This window comes from Microtus pennsylvanicus, chromosome 7, assembly GCF_037038515.1.
Source record: "Microtus pennsylvanicus isolate mMicPen1 chromosome 7, mMicPen1.hap1, whole genome shotgun sequence".
NCBI classification, from domain to species: Eukaryota; Metazoa; Chordata; class Mammalia; order Rodentia; family Cricetidae; genus Microtus; species Microtus pennsylvanicus.
Window position 1 is genome coordinate 121,519,701 of NC_134585.1, and position 15,675 is coordinate 121,535,375.

The 15,675-nt window shown below is 47.3% G+C and overlaps 1 protein-coding gene across 1 annotated transcript; it reads right to left on the reverse strand.

Annotated features, from left to right (window-relative positions):
* Positions 1 to 2,545: 2,545 nt before the first annotated feature.
* On the reverse strand, positions 2,546 to 13,618 carry LOC142853945 (peptidoglycan recognition protein 3-like). Its single transcript, XM_075979098.1, has 7 exons — positions 13,523 to 13,618; positions 11,172 to 11,373; positions 9,758 to 9,876; positions 8,733 to 8,885; positions 6,440 to 6,638; positions 4,119 to 4,237; positions 2,546 to 3,466 (listed from the first exon to the last, which is right to left on the reverse strand). Exons 1-7 carry the CDS (start codon positions 13,569 to 13,571, stop codon positions 3,288 to 3,290), a joined length of 1,020 nt encoding a protein of 339 aa, XP_075835213.1. The 5' UTR covers positions 13,572 to 13,618; the 3' UTR covers positions 2,546 to 3,287.
* Between the last annotated feature and the right edge of the window lie 2,057 nt (positions 13,619 to 15,675).

The window sequence follows — 15,675 nt, forward strand, 5'->3', positions numbered from 1 at the left end:
GCCCTCCCCAGACAACCCCACCCAAGCTTCATTCCACAGACACTTAGCTGGCCCCAATAATAGGCCTGGCCCTGGGTGGGGCCCTAGAGACATTACCACAAAGAGCTCCAGGGAGGCCAGGGAGGCCAGCTCCCAGGGAGGCCAGGATTGAGGGGGAGGCAGGAGGAGGAGCCACCAAGAGGTCTGTGAGTCTGTGGGCACCAGGAAGTGAGTGTTCTGGAAAAGCTAACCTTTAAAAAGCACCTTTAGAAGCAAGAGGAACTGGAGGCATCAGGATGGGGACAGGGGCGTAGAAAGCAGGCAGATAGAGGGGTGGGAAAGACTAGGCAAAAGGCTGCAGTGTGGTTTCCGCAGGGGATGCTGGGAAGCGTGCCTCACCCCAGACCCAGAGTGCCTTCCTTTAACTCACTGGATGGAGAGGAACAAGCCAGGTACCTGCTTGGAGTTCAGACTCAGGTAAAATAGGGGCTTTGAGCTTTGCAGTGCTCAATTCACAGACTGTCCTCTACTGCCTGCTTAAACCGTGGAAAAAAACCAAGTCAGTGAACTCAGGAGCAGGGCCCAGCCCCAGGAGACCAGCAGTCCTGAAGGATGCACTGGCTCTTCTGCACCATAGGCTCTCTCTCAGGCCTGCCAGCCCGTGGGCTCCTCCTTGCCCATCACAAAACTCAGCCCGCACAGAGCTCCCCCGTGTGGCTGAGGCTGGCGCCTGCGGAGGAAAGCACATGGCCCTCACACACACACACACACACACACACACACACACACACACGTTCCCCCTCCCCCATCCCACCCTCTCCCCGCCCAGAGTCAGCTGCACCGGCACTACAGTGATGCTTGTCACTATGCATGCCTCCCCTGAACAGTGACTGAACGTCAAGAGTGGGTTCTAAGGTTCCTGCTCACAGCCATTCGTTCAGCCCTCCTCTCAGCCATCGGAGGCTGCTGTTAGTATTCTCTCTAACCTGACTGATGGGGAGCTAGGAAGAAGCTCTCAAGAAAAAGATACAAAAGGGGAAAACTGCCTGCAATGGCTTCCTCAGAACTGACTTTGAAAAGGCCCTTGCCTGCTGAGGGCTTAGCTAAACTCAGAGAGTTTAGTTAAAGCATATACTTAACATCTGTAACATAAGATAGCTTGGAGTAAACAGCAAACGAGAGAGACAGAGATGGGGGGTGAACACACACCCCTGTAATTCCCCTCCAATATGATGTTTTCTAGATCCATCATCCATTTGCCTGCAAATTTCAAGATGTTATTATATTTTTCTGCTGTGTAGTACTCCATTGTGTAAATGTACCACATTTTCCTTATGTATACTTTGGTCGCAAGGAGCATTTAGGTTGTTTCCAGGTTCTGGCTATGATAAACAAAGCTGCTATGAACATAGTTGAGCACATGTCCTTGTGGTATGATTGAGCATCCTTTGGGTGTATACCCAAAAGTGGTATTGCTGGGTCTTGAGATAGGTTGTTTCTTAGTTTTCTGAGAAATCGGCATACTGACATCCAAAGCTCATGTCCTAGAATTGGGGATTAAATTGAAGAGAAGGGACCTCTACTTTGAAGGCTAGTAAGAAAAGTCAATAAACCAAAATTGATGTCTTAGTCCATTTTGTGCTTCTTTAACAGAATACTCGAGACTGGGTAATTTACAAAAAGAACAGATTTATTCTGTGTAGTGTGAACACTGTGAGGTCGGCATCCGGTCAAGGCCTTCTTGCTGTAGCACCCCCGGCAGAGTGGGAAAGCACAAGAGGGTGGGAGGGGGCACACTCGTTTTCATAACGAACTCATTTTCACAGCAGCAACATGAATGCATTGATTACCTCCAAAAGAGCCCATCTCTCAGCACTACGGCCTGTCAGGGATTGAACTTCTAATATGTGAATGTCTCAAGGTTCATTCAAACTGTGGCAGGTGGATTGGGTGAGCTACTTCTTAGCATCTCATGACTGCCCCTAAGACTACTTCCTGTATGGGAGGTGTTAAAATTCACCCTTTCTGAGAAGTCTGTCCCCAGCCTCTATCCACCCAGAAAAGACTGTACTGTCAAAAGTCTCTGACAGAGACTGTGTGTAAATCAGAAACAGCCTGAACCACTGAACAAATCATTCCTTCTCCTGATAACATGCCCAGGAGGCCTTTGGAAAAAGGACAATTAGATTGAACAGAGACAATCTAATGACATTCAAGGGCAACAGTTCGTGAAAAGCAAAGGCCTGAGTAAACGTGAGGTTGGAAAGGCTCACCGTGCTGCAAGAGATGCGTAAACACTTTAGAGTGCCTAACCTGGGCACCAAAGGAGCCTTCACAGATGGGGAAACATGCTCATGCATCATTCTCTTTGTGTCCAATACAGCAAGAACCAGCCTGTGTACATCCTTGGAACAGCAATGGGGAAGAGGGGCTGTCCTCTGGGAGGGAGGAGCTGGATGGAGTGCTGCAGGATACAAATGCTCTGAGCCCTCTCTCAGCTCAGCAGGGCCCAGCCAGGCCCAGGCAACCACAGACACTGAATAGCAGCACCTCTGAAAGCAGCTCTGCTTGGTTGGTCTTTGGAGTACTTTGTGGACAAGGCATAGAAGACTGGAGACAGGAGACCGCAGCCAGCTTGTGTCTCCCGGAGGGGCCAGTAGACTGCTGGACCTGTCAAGCAGGGCAGTGATGAAGAAAGTGGGCAGGCGGGAAGGGACTGGGATCAGCTCTTTCATCCAGGTTTTTTGTGTTTTTTGTTTGTTTTTGTTTTTACATCAAACATCTGTAGCATGCAATGTATCAGTCTCAGCTCAGGAACTGTCGTGGGATATGTAGTAACAAAGAAATGTCAGCTGCTGTCCTGGGAAATACGACAACTCAGGGGAAAATAGATATGTCTGAGGGGAATCTCAGCCCTTCAATGCGTATTCAAACATGTACAAGTCGGGGATGTGCAGGAGGGCTGGGCTATGGATGAGCATTGGAGCTGCCAGACAGACCATGGATGACTGCATACAAGACAAGGGACAGATAACAAGGGAAAGAGCCTCATTGGCTGAGCAGGTGGAAGTCCTTTGGAGAGGAAGTTGAACAGAGGAAGCAGCACCCAGACCCTGAGAACGGTAAGTGCAAAGCTTGGGAGACATTAGAGGATGTCAATAAGAGAAGATCTGTGATTGCGATGCAAGAAGGGGGAACTAAGAGAAACAGTGAAAAGAGGAGGTGACAGAGGTGCCGAGCCAAGGTGGGAGGTAAGGACGGGTACCCATCAGGACCAAGAGCATCCTCAGATGGGACTGAGGCCTCTCTTAGTGCTTGAAGTGAGGCCATTTCCTGATGATGTCATACAGTGCCTGTCCAGGGGACAGGATGTTGGACACATCACTGTGGCCCATTAGCAGATAGTCGGGAATCAGGTACCCCTCTGCCACGGCACACTGGATCAAGTCCTGGGCAGCTTTCAGGGCAGCTGCATTTGGTGGCTGTTCTGCAAAACACATTTACCCATAATCATTAAGATCTCAGAGCGGTTTGGCTGTGGCAGTGAAAGGCACCCAGATGCCAATCTCCCCATCTCCCACCCTAGCCTGTCCCACAATTACCAGCAATTAATTAGGCATAAAGCAAGGCAAAACTATTTGGTTTCCTAATTCCATCTGGCCAAAATTTCTTTAGAAAATTCAGAAGTGCCCTGGAATATAACATATAGGATGGCACAGTTTCTCAGTATGTCCAGAACAGATACAGCCCGTGGGATTATCCTCTGCTTTGCCATCACTGGCAATGCTGCATCCTAACATCATTGCCATGGTTACGGAGGAAGGACACACATTTCCCACATGAGACATAAAGATCCCAAAGTTTTCAAAAGACATTATTTTCTCCTTTGCTCTGGGCTTGCCTTGGGTACGGACATAAAGTGGGATAGTCTGGGCAAATATGGGCGAGTTGGAGGCAAATATTCTATTTGGGAGATGCTCCTGGTAGCAGACATTCTTTACTGAGGGTTTTATAAAATATCCTGTTGATGCTACCAGGTACTTCCGGTGTCACAAAGCTGTCCCCATCTGCCTGGTGTTTCCTGAATGTTCCACATGGTATCTCATTAGGCAGAACCCTCTGCCCCGTTTATTCCTTACCTACAAAGTTTCCCATGAAGGCAATTCCTAAAGCAATGTCATTGTATCCATAGGTGTGAGAGCCTTCGATATTCCAGCCAACTCCTTCATACACTCCACCATCCTGGCCCACTAGAAAGCTAGGATTGGACAAAAGGAAACAAGAAAGTCTGAGGAGCACAAGTTTCTCCAGTCATCCCTTCCGACACTAATCCGTCCTTCCATGCATTCATTTATCGCATACTGCTGCTGCATGTCCTGTATGTGCCAGTGCGCAGGAGTCAGGAGCAAAAGCACGGCTCCGAACTGCGCCTCCGTCCCGGCGCATCTCGCCTACCTTCCTTAGCCATTGTGCTTCTCAGAGCCCTGTGCTTCCTCCTTAGGACCCCGACCTAGCTCTTCTCTCCTTCCACTGAGTGCATTCACCCAGACTAAACCATCATCCCCTCCCACAGCTTAAACTACTAGCTATAAAAGCCAACATGTCGAAGAGACTAGTTGCCTTTTGCATTTTCTGCAGCCAGAAAATGAGGTGTCATCCTAAATCCAAGATTTCCCTCTCCTGGCCCCGTTCAACTACTACCCATCACTCATCAATTATGTTTTTTTAGCAAAGTTTCTTACTTCTCCACTGCTCCTGTACAACTGTCGCTACCCAGCTCCGCCTGGGATTACTATAACAGCACCCTGTTTAGAGTTTTCCCTCCTTCCAACACACTCTTAAAGTCATAGCCAGGAGGCTGGGGTGAGGGTTTCACACTTGAGAGTGTTTGATGCTCTTGACCAGACACAGGTTTGGTTACCAGCACCCACATAGTGGCTCACAACCATCTGTAACTCCAGTAACAGGGGGTCTAACACCCTCTCCTGACCTTTGCAGGCACCAGGCATGCATGTGGCACACACACACGTACATCACAACATGAAAGGGTGTGACTTTCCAAACACTCTCCAGTCCACCTTCACACAAAGACAGTTTTCAGTTTTACTTACAAGATCCACATAATAGTTGGGTTCCTACAGACCCTACCTCACTACCCTTCTCTTGGAAATCCAGTTTCAGGTTTGAGTGGGGCATGTTCTGTTTCCTCAAAGACACATGCCCTATCTATAGCCCAAGCTTTTGAATATGTTATTCTTCTTTAACTAGACTTCTTCCTCTTTGCCAACCAACCCCCACACCTTTTTCATGCGCCAGTAAAGATGCCCCTCTTTATTAGTTCTTCTCTGACACCTTTCTTTCCTCCAAAGACTTCCGGGCTCATCTTCCCTGTGCCCTGATCTTCTTCCAACACTGAGCTTGACATTCTGCATTGTAATTATCTGTTTATTGTTTCTCTCAAGCCCACAAGAGAAGGGACCATATCAATCTTGCCTAGTGTTAGACAGAGTAGGCACCCAATAAATGCTACTTACAAAGTTAGTTGAGACATGAGTGGGAGCCTCACCCAGTTACAGCCGTGTCAGTGTTGGTAACAGCACAGCACACACGGAGGTGGGCAGATTCCACCGTAGGTTTACAAGTTGAGGAACAAGAATCAGCTCACCTGGTGTTTTCCAGTTTGTGATTTCCAAGTGTGTAGTCAGTTCCCTATTACCTGCTGTGACCATAGCAAGACTACAAAAAGTCCTGGAGAATGAAGCATGTTCTCTCCTACATACAGAGGCTGCCCTTACGAAGAGATGGGGGCCGATACGGCTAGAATATCTGTGGCACACTGCAGAAGCAAACCCATCTGAGACCAGTCACAAGATTCATTGTGTAAGTCCTGGACAAATAACTGAGGTCCCTTGTATTCTAACCCTGAGTCCCATCTGTGACAGCACAGGCATCTCCCAAATGTCTTCTGTATCTCATTAGATTAATAATGTTTCTTTAATTTAATCCTGGCACGAAAGGAACCATGAAAGAATAATCTCACTCCCTGTCTTCAAACAGGAAATGTACTCCCTACTGTAGAGATGAGACAGGAGCCCACAGGGCTTGGTTAAAGGTGCTGTGTGGTGAGCAGCAGAAGATTAGCAAGGCTCTAATATCAGAGAGAACAAGCTGGAGCTGGCCAGGACCATCACCCCTTATTGGTTAGGACAGGGTACCTAAGACGGCACACCCCTACTCTGCCCACCATGCTTTCCCACCACCCCTTCTGCAGTATTTTCAGTCTTTCTGATCTGGAAGGACTGGAGAACATGCCTGAGAGGTCAGGTAGCCCAAACGGTGACCTGAATGTTACCCAGCTCAGATTCTCACGAGAATAAGGTGTGGGGCCCGTGTAAGACACCTGGGCTCCCGCAGCTTTGCCCTCCACTGCGCTGAAGCCACAGGGCCATCTCCCACTTACTGATATGCAATGTCGCAGAAGTCTTGATGGTCTATGTGAAAAGACTGTATGTCTCTGACTCGAGTCAAGCAGTCCACGGACTCATTGCAGCTTCTCCCCGCGGTGTGGATGATGATGACGAATTTGGCTGGCAGGTTCATCTGAGAGCAGTGTGTCTCTCTGGCTTCCCACGCAGACCGTGGGGTGATACTGGGGCATGCTGTGGTAAAATAAAAAACCAAGGGGATGTAAATTTGCTTGGTACGCTTGTGAACCAAGAAACAGCCAAAGGCCAGTTCGCACCAGTCTCTCTCTCACCAGTGCTCTGCGTGTGACTTGGTAGGAGTTTGGAAAGGCCAGGCACCCGGATCAGGACACTCGAGTAAAAAGCATGGATTCTAATGATGTAAGAACCAATATGAGATCAGAAAGAGATAGACTGGTCAGACAGAGGCATGACTGTTTTCTTCCCAACACAGGATGTCTACATGCTTACAAGTGTGCCATACAATAAGGTGGGTCTGTGCAAATCAACTCAGCTGATGTGGAAATAATAGTCTACAAAGAACTCACAATGTTAATGAACTATCATTGTGAGCAAAAAGGGTCAAGCCCACGATGGGGAAACCCATGGAAACAGCTGACCTGAGCTAGTGGGAGTTCACTGACTCCTGACTGACAGCCAGGGAACCCGCATAGGCCCAAACTAGGCCTTCTGAATGTGGGTGACAATTGTGTGGCTGGGACAGTCTGTGGGGCCACTGACAGTGGACCAGGATTTATCCCGAGGACTTGAACTGACTTTTTGAAGCTCATTCTCTTTGAACAAATACCTTGCTCAGCCTAAATATTGGGGGGAGGGGGGCCGCTTAGTCCTGTCTCAAAGTGATGTGTCAGACTTTCTTGACTCTCCATGGGAAGAAAGCCTTACCCCCTCTGAGGAGAGGATGGTGGTGAGGTGGGTGTGAGGTTGGGTAGGGGGAGGAGGGGAGGAAATGGGAACTGGGCTTGGTATGTAAAATGAGAAAAATATTGTCTTAAAATAAATAAATGATTAAGGTGGAAATATAAAAAAGAAAAATACTACCAGCTCAAAAGTAAGAAAATTTTTATTTAGAGATTTATAATTTCAAAAAAAAATTTTTAAAATATCACTGGATCAGAGAGAAAGGCTGTGTTAGCAGAAAGCTAAGCTGCTAAAAGTCCTAATTAATTTGATTGGTTTTAATTTACTGAACATTCATTCTAAGCTAGTACATTATTTTCATTATTTGGTTTCTTAGAATAGTCATTCTCGTATCAGCACTGCCTGTATATTCAAATTTTTCTAAGCACCACAGTCATGGAAAAGGTGGCTGGTTTTGGAAAGGTGGGGGTGAGTGTGTGTGTGTGTGTGTGTGTGTGTGTGGCTGTAGGTGTGTGGCGAATGAGTGTGGGTGGGTGTGGGTGTAGGGGGTGTCAGAGTGAATGTGTGCAGGTGTGTGTGGGTGTGTGGTGGTGAGTGTGTGTGGGTAAGTGTGTGGAGGTGTGGGGGTGAGTGGGGGGGTATGGGGGTCTGGGTGTGTGTGAGTGTGTGGGTGTGGGTGGATGAGTGGGTGGGAGGGTGGGGGTGTATTGAGTGTGTGAGTGTGTGTGGGTGAGTGGGTTGTGTGTGTGTGTGTATGTGGGTGTGGGGATGTATGGGTGTGGGTGTGTGATTGTGTAGGTGAATTGTGTGGGTGAGTATGGGGATGGTGGGGGTATGTGGGTGTGTGTGTGGGTGGGTGAGTGTATGTGGGTGGGTGGGGATGAGTGGGTGTGGGGGTGTGTATACTCCATTGCACACCCTACTTCCCCCTCTCCCTTCCACACTTTCTAACACACTTCATCTTGTTCATGCTCTTACTTTCCTCACTGAAGCACGGGTTCCTTCATGGAGAGAGTTTTGTCTGACTTTTTTCACAGATGTACAATAAATCTGAAGGCTTCGTACTTCTTGTAGACTCAGAAGAAACATGAGTACACATATATTTGTGGCAAGAATGGGTCTGTGACAACACCACATTGTCTGGAAGGATGGGGAGGCCAAGGAAAACATGGTCCTTAACTTCTCTGACTACTAGGGATGTCATTCAGTAGTGGAGTGCTCGCCCAGCATGTCCAAGCCCTGATCAAATCCTCACTGACAAAAAAGTACTAATAACTTCCCTGATTTCATAGCTGTGACATGTGAAATGTTCTTGGCCCAAGAAACCCTTGGGAGCCTATCAGGAAAATTCTCCCAAATGCAGTCGGGGGCAGTGTAGAGACATGTGGACTGGGCTGAAGGCCTTACCTTTCTTGGGCATCTCTGAATGTTGAGGAATCAAGCAGGTTTCTTCTTTTAAGAGCAGTGGCTGGATGTACTGGGGTGACAGGTAGCCATTCTGGACGGCATGGTTGATCAGGTCCTCTGCAGCTGATAACGCGGCAGGAGTGGGGCTGTTGCCTTCGTGAGAGTAACATGAAAGAAAACCTGTCAGGAGAAACTCCAACCCGGACAGCAGCAACAGGGAGGGCCGAGACACCTCCTGTGAGTGACTGGTAGACGGGAAGAGAAAAGACATACAGAAAGCCTGAGAGAGAAAAACTACTTGGTCAGAACTCCAGGGAACCAAAACTAGGAACCTCTTCTAAGGGCCAAACTGAGACTATTTATTCTGCCTTTAAATAAAGGTTAAAAATCAGCTGAAAGATACGTGGGGAGAGACTTGCTTGACCAAGTCAGACGGACCCTAACCTGTGGGAAAGGGTGATGGTATTTACTGAGTAACTGCAGGATCAGGCACGCCTTAAACTCTTTTCTATCTGTTAACCCATATAATTCTTGCTGAACCTCCCTATAACACTTGCTATTAAGATCCCCAATAAAGAACAGCCTGTGGGCGGCTACCTCTCACTGATGTTAGCCTTCGACACCACCCCTACACTCTGTTCTGCTCCGGTTGGAAGTGGATGGTCAAAAACTCCTGACTCCAACTTTGCCTGCTAACCTCTTTTTTGTCTCTATCAACAAAGATACTGAAGAAGAAATAATCCATGCTGTTTGCCTCTGGCAACTAAAATATCAATGGTAGGATGATTCAGATTCCATTGACCATAACTGTGAACCCAACGCCCAAGGCAACTGCAGCAATATATTAACAAGAATAGACCAGAAGAGGACAAACTGCATCTCACAGAGCGCCACCGCAGGAAGGATTTCCAGAGACAGGGATATCAGAGATGGTACCTACAAGGCAGGCTAAAAGATGTGACTGTGGAGGCAAGAGGTGAATTAAGGGTGCAGGCACCTTCTGAGTCTGGAGGGATGACCATTACCTATTTTACTGCCGAAGAAGGCAATGCCCAGGGAGACATTACTGTAGCCTGGAGCATGCAAGCCTTGGACATGCCAACCGACACCTTCGTACACATTGCCATCGTCCCCAACCAGGAAGCTGCCAAGCAAAAAAAAAAAATATGCAGGTTTAGTGGTAAACCTCTGTATCGAGGAAGTTCACTTTCCTAAAGTGGTCCTAGAGGCTCATAAAAAAGTGAAGTTTTGATAATATAATAATGAACGACAAAAGAAACAATTTTGGGCAGCCTAAAGAAATAGGATTGTATTTCAATTTTGGTTTTGTCTTCCATTACAGGTGTTTTTGAGACTCACTTAAAAATAAGGAAAGGAAGGAAGGAAGGAAAGAAAGAAAGAAGGAAGGAAGGAAAGAAGGAAGGAAGGAAGGAAGGAAGGAAGGAAGGAAGGAAGGAAGGAAGAAAGGGAAAAAGGAATTTGTCACCTCCACCTTTAATCCCAACACTCTGGAGACAGGCAGATAAACTGTGTCTAACAAAGTCAACACAGCTTCCACCGAAGACTGAGCAGAGATCCCTAGCATACAGATGCAGGCTACACGGCCTGTCTCCAGCTGTTCTTGCATACTGAGGCTTCAGTCTGAAAGTGTGTGGAAGCACAGACCATCCTTTTCAAAACGGAGTCTTTACAACTTCTTTCTATTTGTTTTTTAACCCCCATCCCTGTTCTTTCTCTAAATATATTTGCAAGCTTTCTCTTTCTTGAGGCTAATGAGAAAAACTTGGGGGCCTTGCATAGAGCCTTCAGAGTAGATAGTCTTCATGCCTTGTGCTCATTTGAACATGGGCTCTCCCCACCATTCCCTGTCCCCTGTCCATCCATCCCCTTGTGATACCCAGGGTACTAAATGGAAAAACATATCATAGGTATGAGCACTGACTGGAAGAGAAGGGGCCTGGGCCATATTAACAAGCAGTCTCAACACAATTCTGAACCCATGTCCCTTGATGTGCCGCTTTAAAGAAATTCTTTGGTGTCCATAGACTATGGCATTCTCATTTATGTAATAAAGATAGCAATAGGAGAAAGACAGACTCTCTTCTCCTTCTGCTCCTAACTGGTTGATAGCAATGAAGCCCTTGTGAGCCGTCATGCTGGGGGCTCCCGGGGTGGCTGCAGTGGTTTTGTAACCGTCTGTGTGTTCTTTCAAGATCACCCAGCATAAAAGCACCCACAGGGCTGTTCCTCCTCATGGCTTCTGGATTTTGTTTGAGTTCTTTTTTTTCTAACACTTTTCAGTCATCAAAAACACAACACAAATGAAGCCCAGGAGATGGGAGATACAGAATAAGGAATACAGAATAAGGATACAGAATAAGGAGAACTCTATGAGGGATGGCCTTGAGTGTGGGTTTGGAGACCCGGGCGGCCTCTTACTTGAAGGCCACATCACACCAGCCTTTGTTATAGACGGAATGGGACTGTAGGACTCGCACCATCCGGCTGCAGCTGGCCCAATCTCGGCACTCCATTCTGCTGAGCTGCTCTGTGATGAGGTAGGCCACGGGCAAGCTCAGCGGCACACTGCAGGTGAGGGAGCTCGCCCCCCACTCCTTCCGGGAAACTATGGTAGGACTGCCTGTAAGAGAAACCACAGATGAGCCTGCAGCAGACCATGCCCAAGAACTAGCTCCCCCACTGGGACATCTGGAAGCCCTGGAGGGGGGGGCTTCATCAGCCACCGCTGCCCATTCTCATCTCTATAGCCCACCTTGGGCTCAGTACTCACCTGGACCTGTCCTCAGCCTTGTCAAGTGGCCCGGTTAGTGGAGGTAACTGCTGATGTTGGGAACCTATTTGTAGCTGCAAGGGTGTAGCTTGAGCAATAAGGGGTCCAAGGACCCATGAATGAGACAATAGAAAATGATCTTTATTAAATGTCTCTGAGGACAATCACAGTGATCCATATATTTCTGTCCAAGAACTGGTATATACTTCATAAATTAAGTTTACTCAAGATAATGAGAGCCATCTTGGTATGTGGCATCCATGGGTCTGTTGGTAAGTATGCAGGTGATCCATAGAAAGCAACATTGTTCTGATTAGGGACCAGGGAAGGCTTCAGTGACCCTAGGGTTGGATTGAGTGAAGGCGGATGTAATGAAAGCCTCACTACGGCAGGAGACAAGGACCATAAATCCTACAGGACCCTCAGAGGTAAAGAAGAGCCATCAGCCAGTGAGTATGGCAGACACAAAGCAGAACCAGGCAACTAACTGGGGGCTAATTCAACTCACTGCTACCCTCGGGCAAGCCAGTTCCCCATCAGACCTTAGTGTCCTCATGCACACCATGAAAAGATCAACCATGCACTCTTTGATCTGCGAGTTCTTCAACACTAACTCTGTATGTAACCCAGTAACATGTCTACCTAAGGGTAGAAGGCAGAGAGCTAGCTAAATTGTGTCAGACAACATGAAAATTTGTCCGGCATTTAAGAAGTACCAAACTCAAATTCATGTAACTCAACGGAATTCACATATATTTACTTGAGGCCCAATCACTTTATAAAATTATAAAACATATTGCAGTGCCATAAAGGCAACCCTGTGCCGACACAATTGGTATTTATTTACAAACATAAACTCTGGGCGGGGTTAACTTGATGATGGTGGTGATGATAGGAATGGTACAGCGGTTAGAGCTACAAATTACCTCACCGTCACGATCTGAACGATGTGCTAAACCTTTACAGTCAGCTTGAATAGACTTGGAATCATTGACGAGACCAGTCTTTAGGCATGTCCGCAGGGAATTGTCCAGATTAGGTTAGTTGACTGGGAAGCTCTGCCCTTATTGAAAGCAACACATTCCATGAGCTGGGGTAGCAGCTGAATGAGAGGAATTCACTGCTCTCGGCTTCACAGATGTGGAATGCAGTTGTTTTGTTTTGAGACAGGGTTTCTCTGTGTATCTCTGGATGTCCTGGAACTCACTCTGTAGATTAGGCTGGCCTCGAACTCACAGAGATCTGCCTGCTTCTGCCTCTGCCTCCTAAATCCCAGAATTAAAGGTGTGCACTACCTCCACCGCCACCCAGCTCACAGCTGTAGAAACCAAAAGCCTTAAGTTCCTGCCACTGTATCTTCCCACACGTGTGCGTGTGCGCGCGCGCGCGCACACACACACACACACACACACACACACACGCACACCACATGTGCGCATGTGTGTGTCCTAAAACTGCAAGCCCAAGTAAATCCTTTTCTCAAATATTTTGTCACAGAAAAGCAATCAGTACAATACCTAATTAAATCCCCAGTAACAGATCAGTGATTCTTTTTGATAAATGCCTACATGTAAAAATACAGATAAAGAGGCTTACTCTGTGACTTGCTGTCACCCTGCAGCTTCCATAATGAGATATTTTCCCCTTCCTATTTTTTCTTTTTTTCTTCTTTTTCTCTTAAATTTTATTTTGTTTTATTTTGGGGTGGGGAGGGAGATGGGTGGGATCAGGTGGCATGATATGAAAGACACAAAGAATAAGTAAAAATTAATTAAGTAATTAAAAACAATGCTAAGAAGTGGCTGACATCCTTCTCATTTCACTAGTGTGGTTAAGGTCGCATGCTAACCTGCAGAGGATAACAACAGCTTGCAGGGCACCAATGCCAATCTGTCAGTTCCAGAGCAATTCGACAAGTGACGAAGGCATGTTCTAGTAAAGGCAACACACCGGGAGCGTTTCTGTTTCTCCACTTCTGATAAGAAGAAAGAAAACTTACCGCACACCAGGAGACCGAGAGCAGAGAAAACAAGGAGCCTGGGCAGCATCTTCAAGTGGTCCCGGGATACCCTCAGCGAGTCTTACCAACAGTCCTGGGGTACTGGCCCTGGAGAGCACAGACAGTTACCATGACTGTGCTAACTGCACAGCACCCTGTCTGTTCCCTACTCTCCGAGTGCCTCCTGAGGGCTAGCACTTGGCTCAGGCTTCTCGGGGTCACCCGCACACCCCAGCTGTTCCACAGATACGAGGAGCCTAATGACCGTAGCTAGCAGTTCTCCACAGTCACTTTCTACAGCCCAGGAGACACCTGCTCCTTGCAGTCAACGTGGCTGATATTGAGTCTTCCAAGGCAGACAAATACAATTTCTAAAGTCCTTTGGTAGCAGTAGTAAGGACCCTGTATAGATATTTTCATTTCTAGTGTGGCAGTTTTATATTTGGCCCTTATGAAATCCCTGTAAGACAATTATCATGAAGACTATTTTTTAAAACAGAGAATACACAGCACTGAGTGACAAGTAGAGGCAGGAACGATCTCTATCACATGACCTATTGGACAATCACAAGTAGGGAAAGTCATATAGTTAAGTTTCCTATCCCAAGATTTCAGAGGAATGAGCAGTCAATCTCTGCTCTAACATGGAGATAAAAACCAGCTGTTCCCACTCACTGAATACATCCTGTGGTCCAGATGCTGTGTGAGGATCTTTAGACACTTCAGTAAGTCTCACAGTCACCTGGGAGAGCGTATGTCTTAAATCACATGTCCAAAATTCTCAGGTGAGTAGGGACAGAGACTACCCCTCCCAGCCAGATCTGCCTCTCTCCAGGGCCTCTAGTGGAAACCCCAGTCTTGCCGTTGTTTCTATTGGTGGAGAGTCTCAGAACTGGAGATAAAGTGAGGATGACTTTGGTGTGCCCAGACCCACGAATCTTGTTTGCGTTTGTAGGCAGAAATGAACTTCTTACTCATGCTCAGTGTGACATATTCACTCACTTTGTTGCCAACCAAGTCTTCAGCTTTCCCCGGTTGAGAAACAATGCAGGGGGCGTGGAGGAAAACGTCATAGGCCTCACCCTGCACTATCTTGACGCTACAGTTGACACTCCAGATGGAAATGTTTAATGTTACAGCCTAAGGATTGAGCATATGAAGGATTCTCGAGCAACACAAAAACATCAAATAACATACAAACTCCCATTCCATCAGGAAACTCTCCTACGGCCACCAGCCCACCTCAGATGAGCCTATCATAACAGGGCAGCAGCTCGTATGCATGGGAGAGAAAACCAGTGTCTTCATTAACCAACAGAGACAAGAACCAGCTTGCGAATGGCAGAACCCCTGCCAGCTAGCCTCCCAGAAAACTACTAGAAAACGATGCCAAAGGAAGTTTGGATTCTGTTCATGTAACCTTTTTACTTCCCTAACCATGACTTCTAATGTCACAAGCCATACCTCAGCCTTGTTGAACTATACACCTGAACTCTGAAACATCTTTCACGCCTGACCTTGCAGGCCGCTGAACTGATGGGCTCTGCCTACTCTCTGACTGGCTCACATTGCTATGCATCCTCTATACATAAAAGAAACAGTAGTAAAGTCTCAAGGAAGAAATTGTGCAGAGGTAAATCTGCAATCAAATGTCCATGCAAATAGATAAAGGACTGCTAGTGCCTAATTCACGTAGAAAAGAAGAGAAAGTGTCCCTGTTTGGAGGACAGCTTAAACAAGAGAGATAGAACTTCTTCACCATGTTTAGACAGCCTCTGAGTGTAGCCTCGTAAGGAAATCAGGGCATCTGTAGAAGCTCACATTCGGAAATACCTGACCTCCTGTCGTCCCAGCCCAGCAGAGCAGAGTGCAGTCTCCTCTTATTGGCTGTTTGTTTCCTTCTTTAGCCGAGGCCTCCAGTCCCTGCCCCTTCTTCTGCAGGTGTCTCCTCCTCCAGCCTTTGCTTTCTGTACCTCTGGACAGACACTCCCTCCCTGGGAATACAGCACTGGCTTCACAAAATAGAGCCGACAGTGAGAAGTCCCCTAACAAAAGCTAGACGGAGGCCTGGGGCTCGTGGCTTCCTCGCTGCTCTGAGTGGAAGCAATGAAATAAGGCTGGGGCTTACAGCACCTGGGGAAAACCCCGTGAAT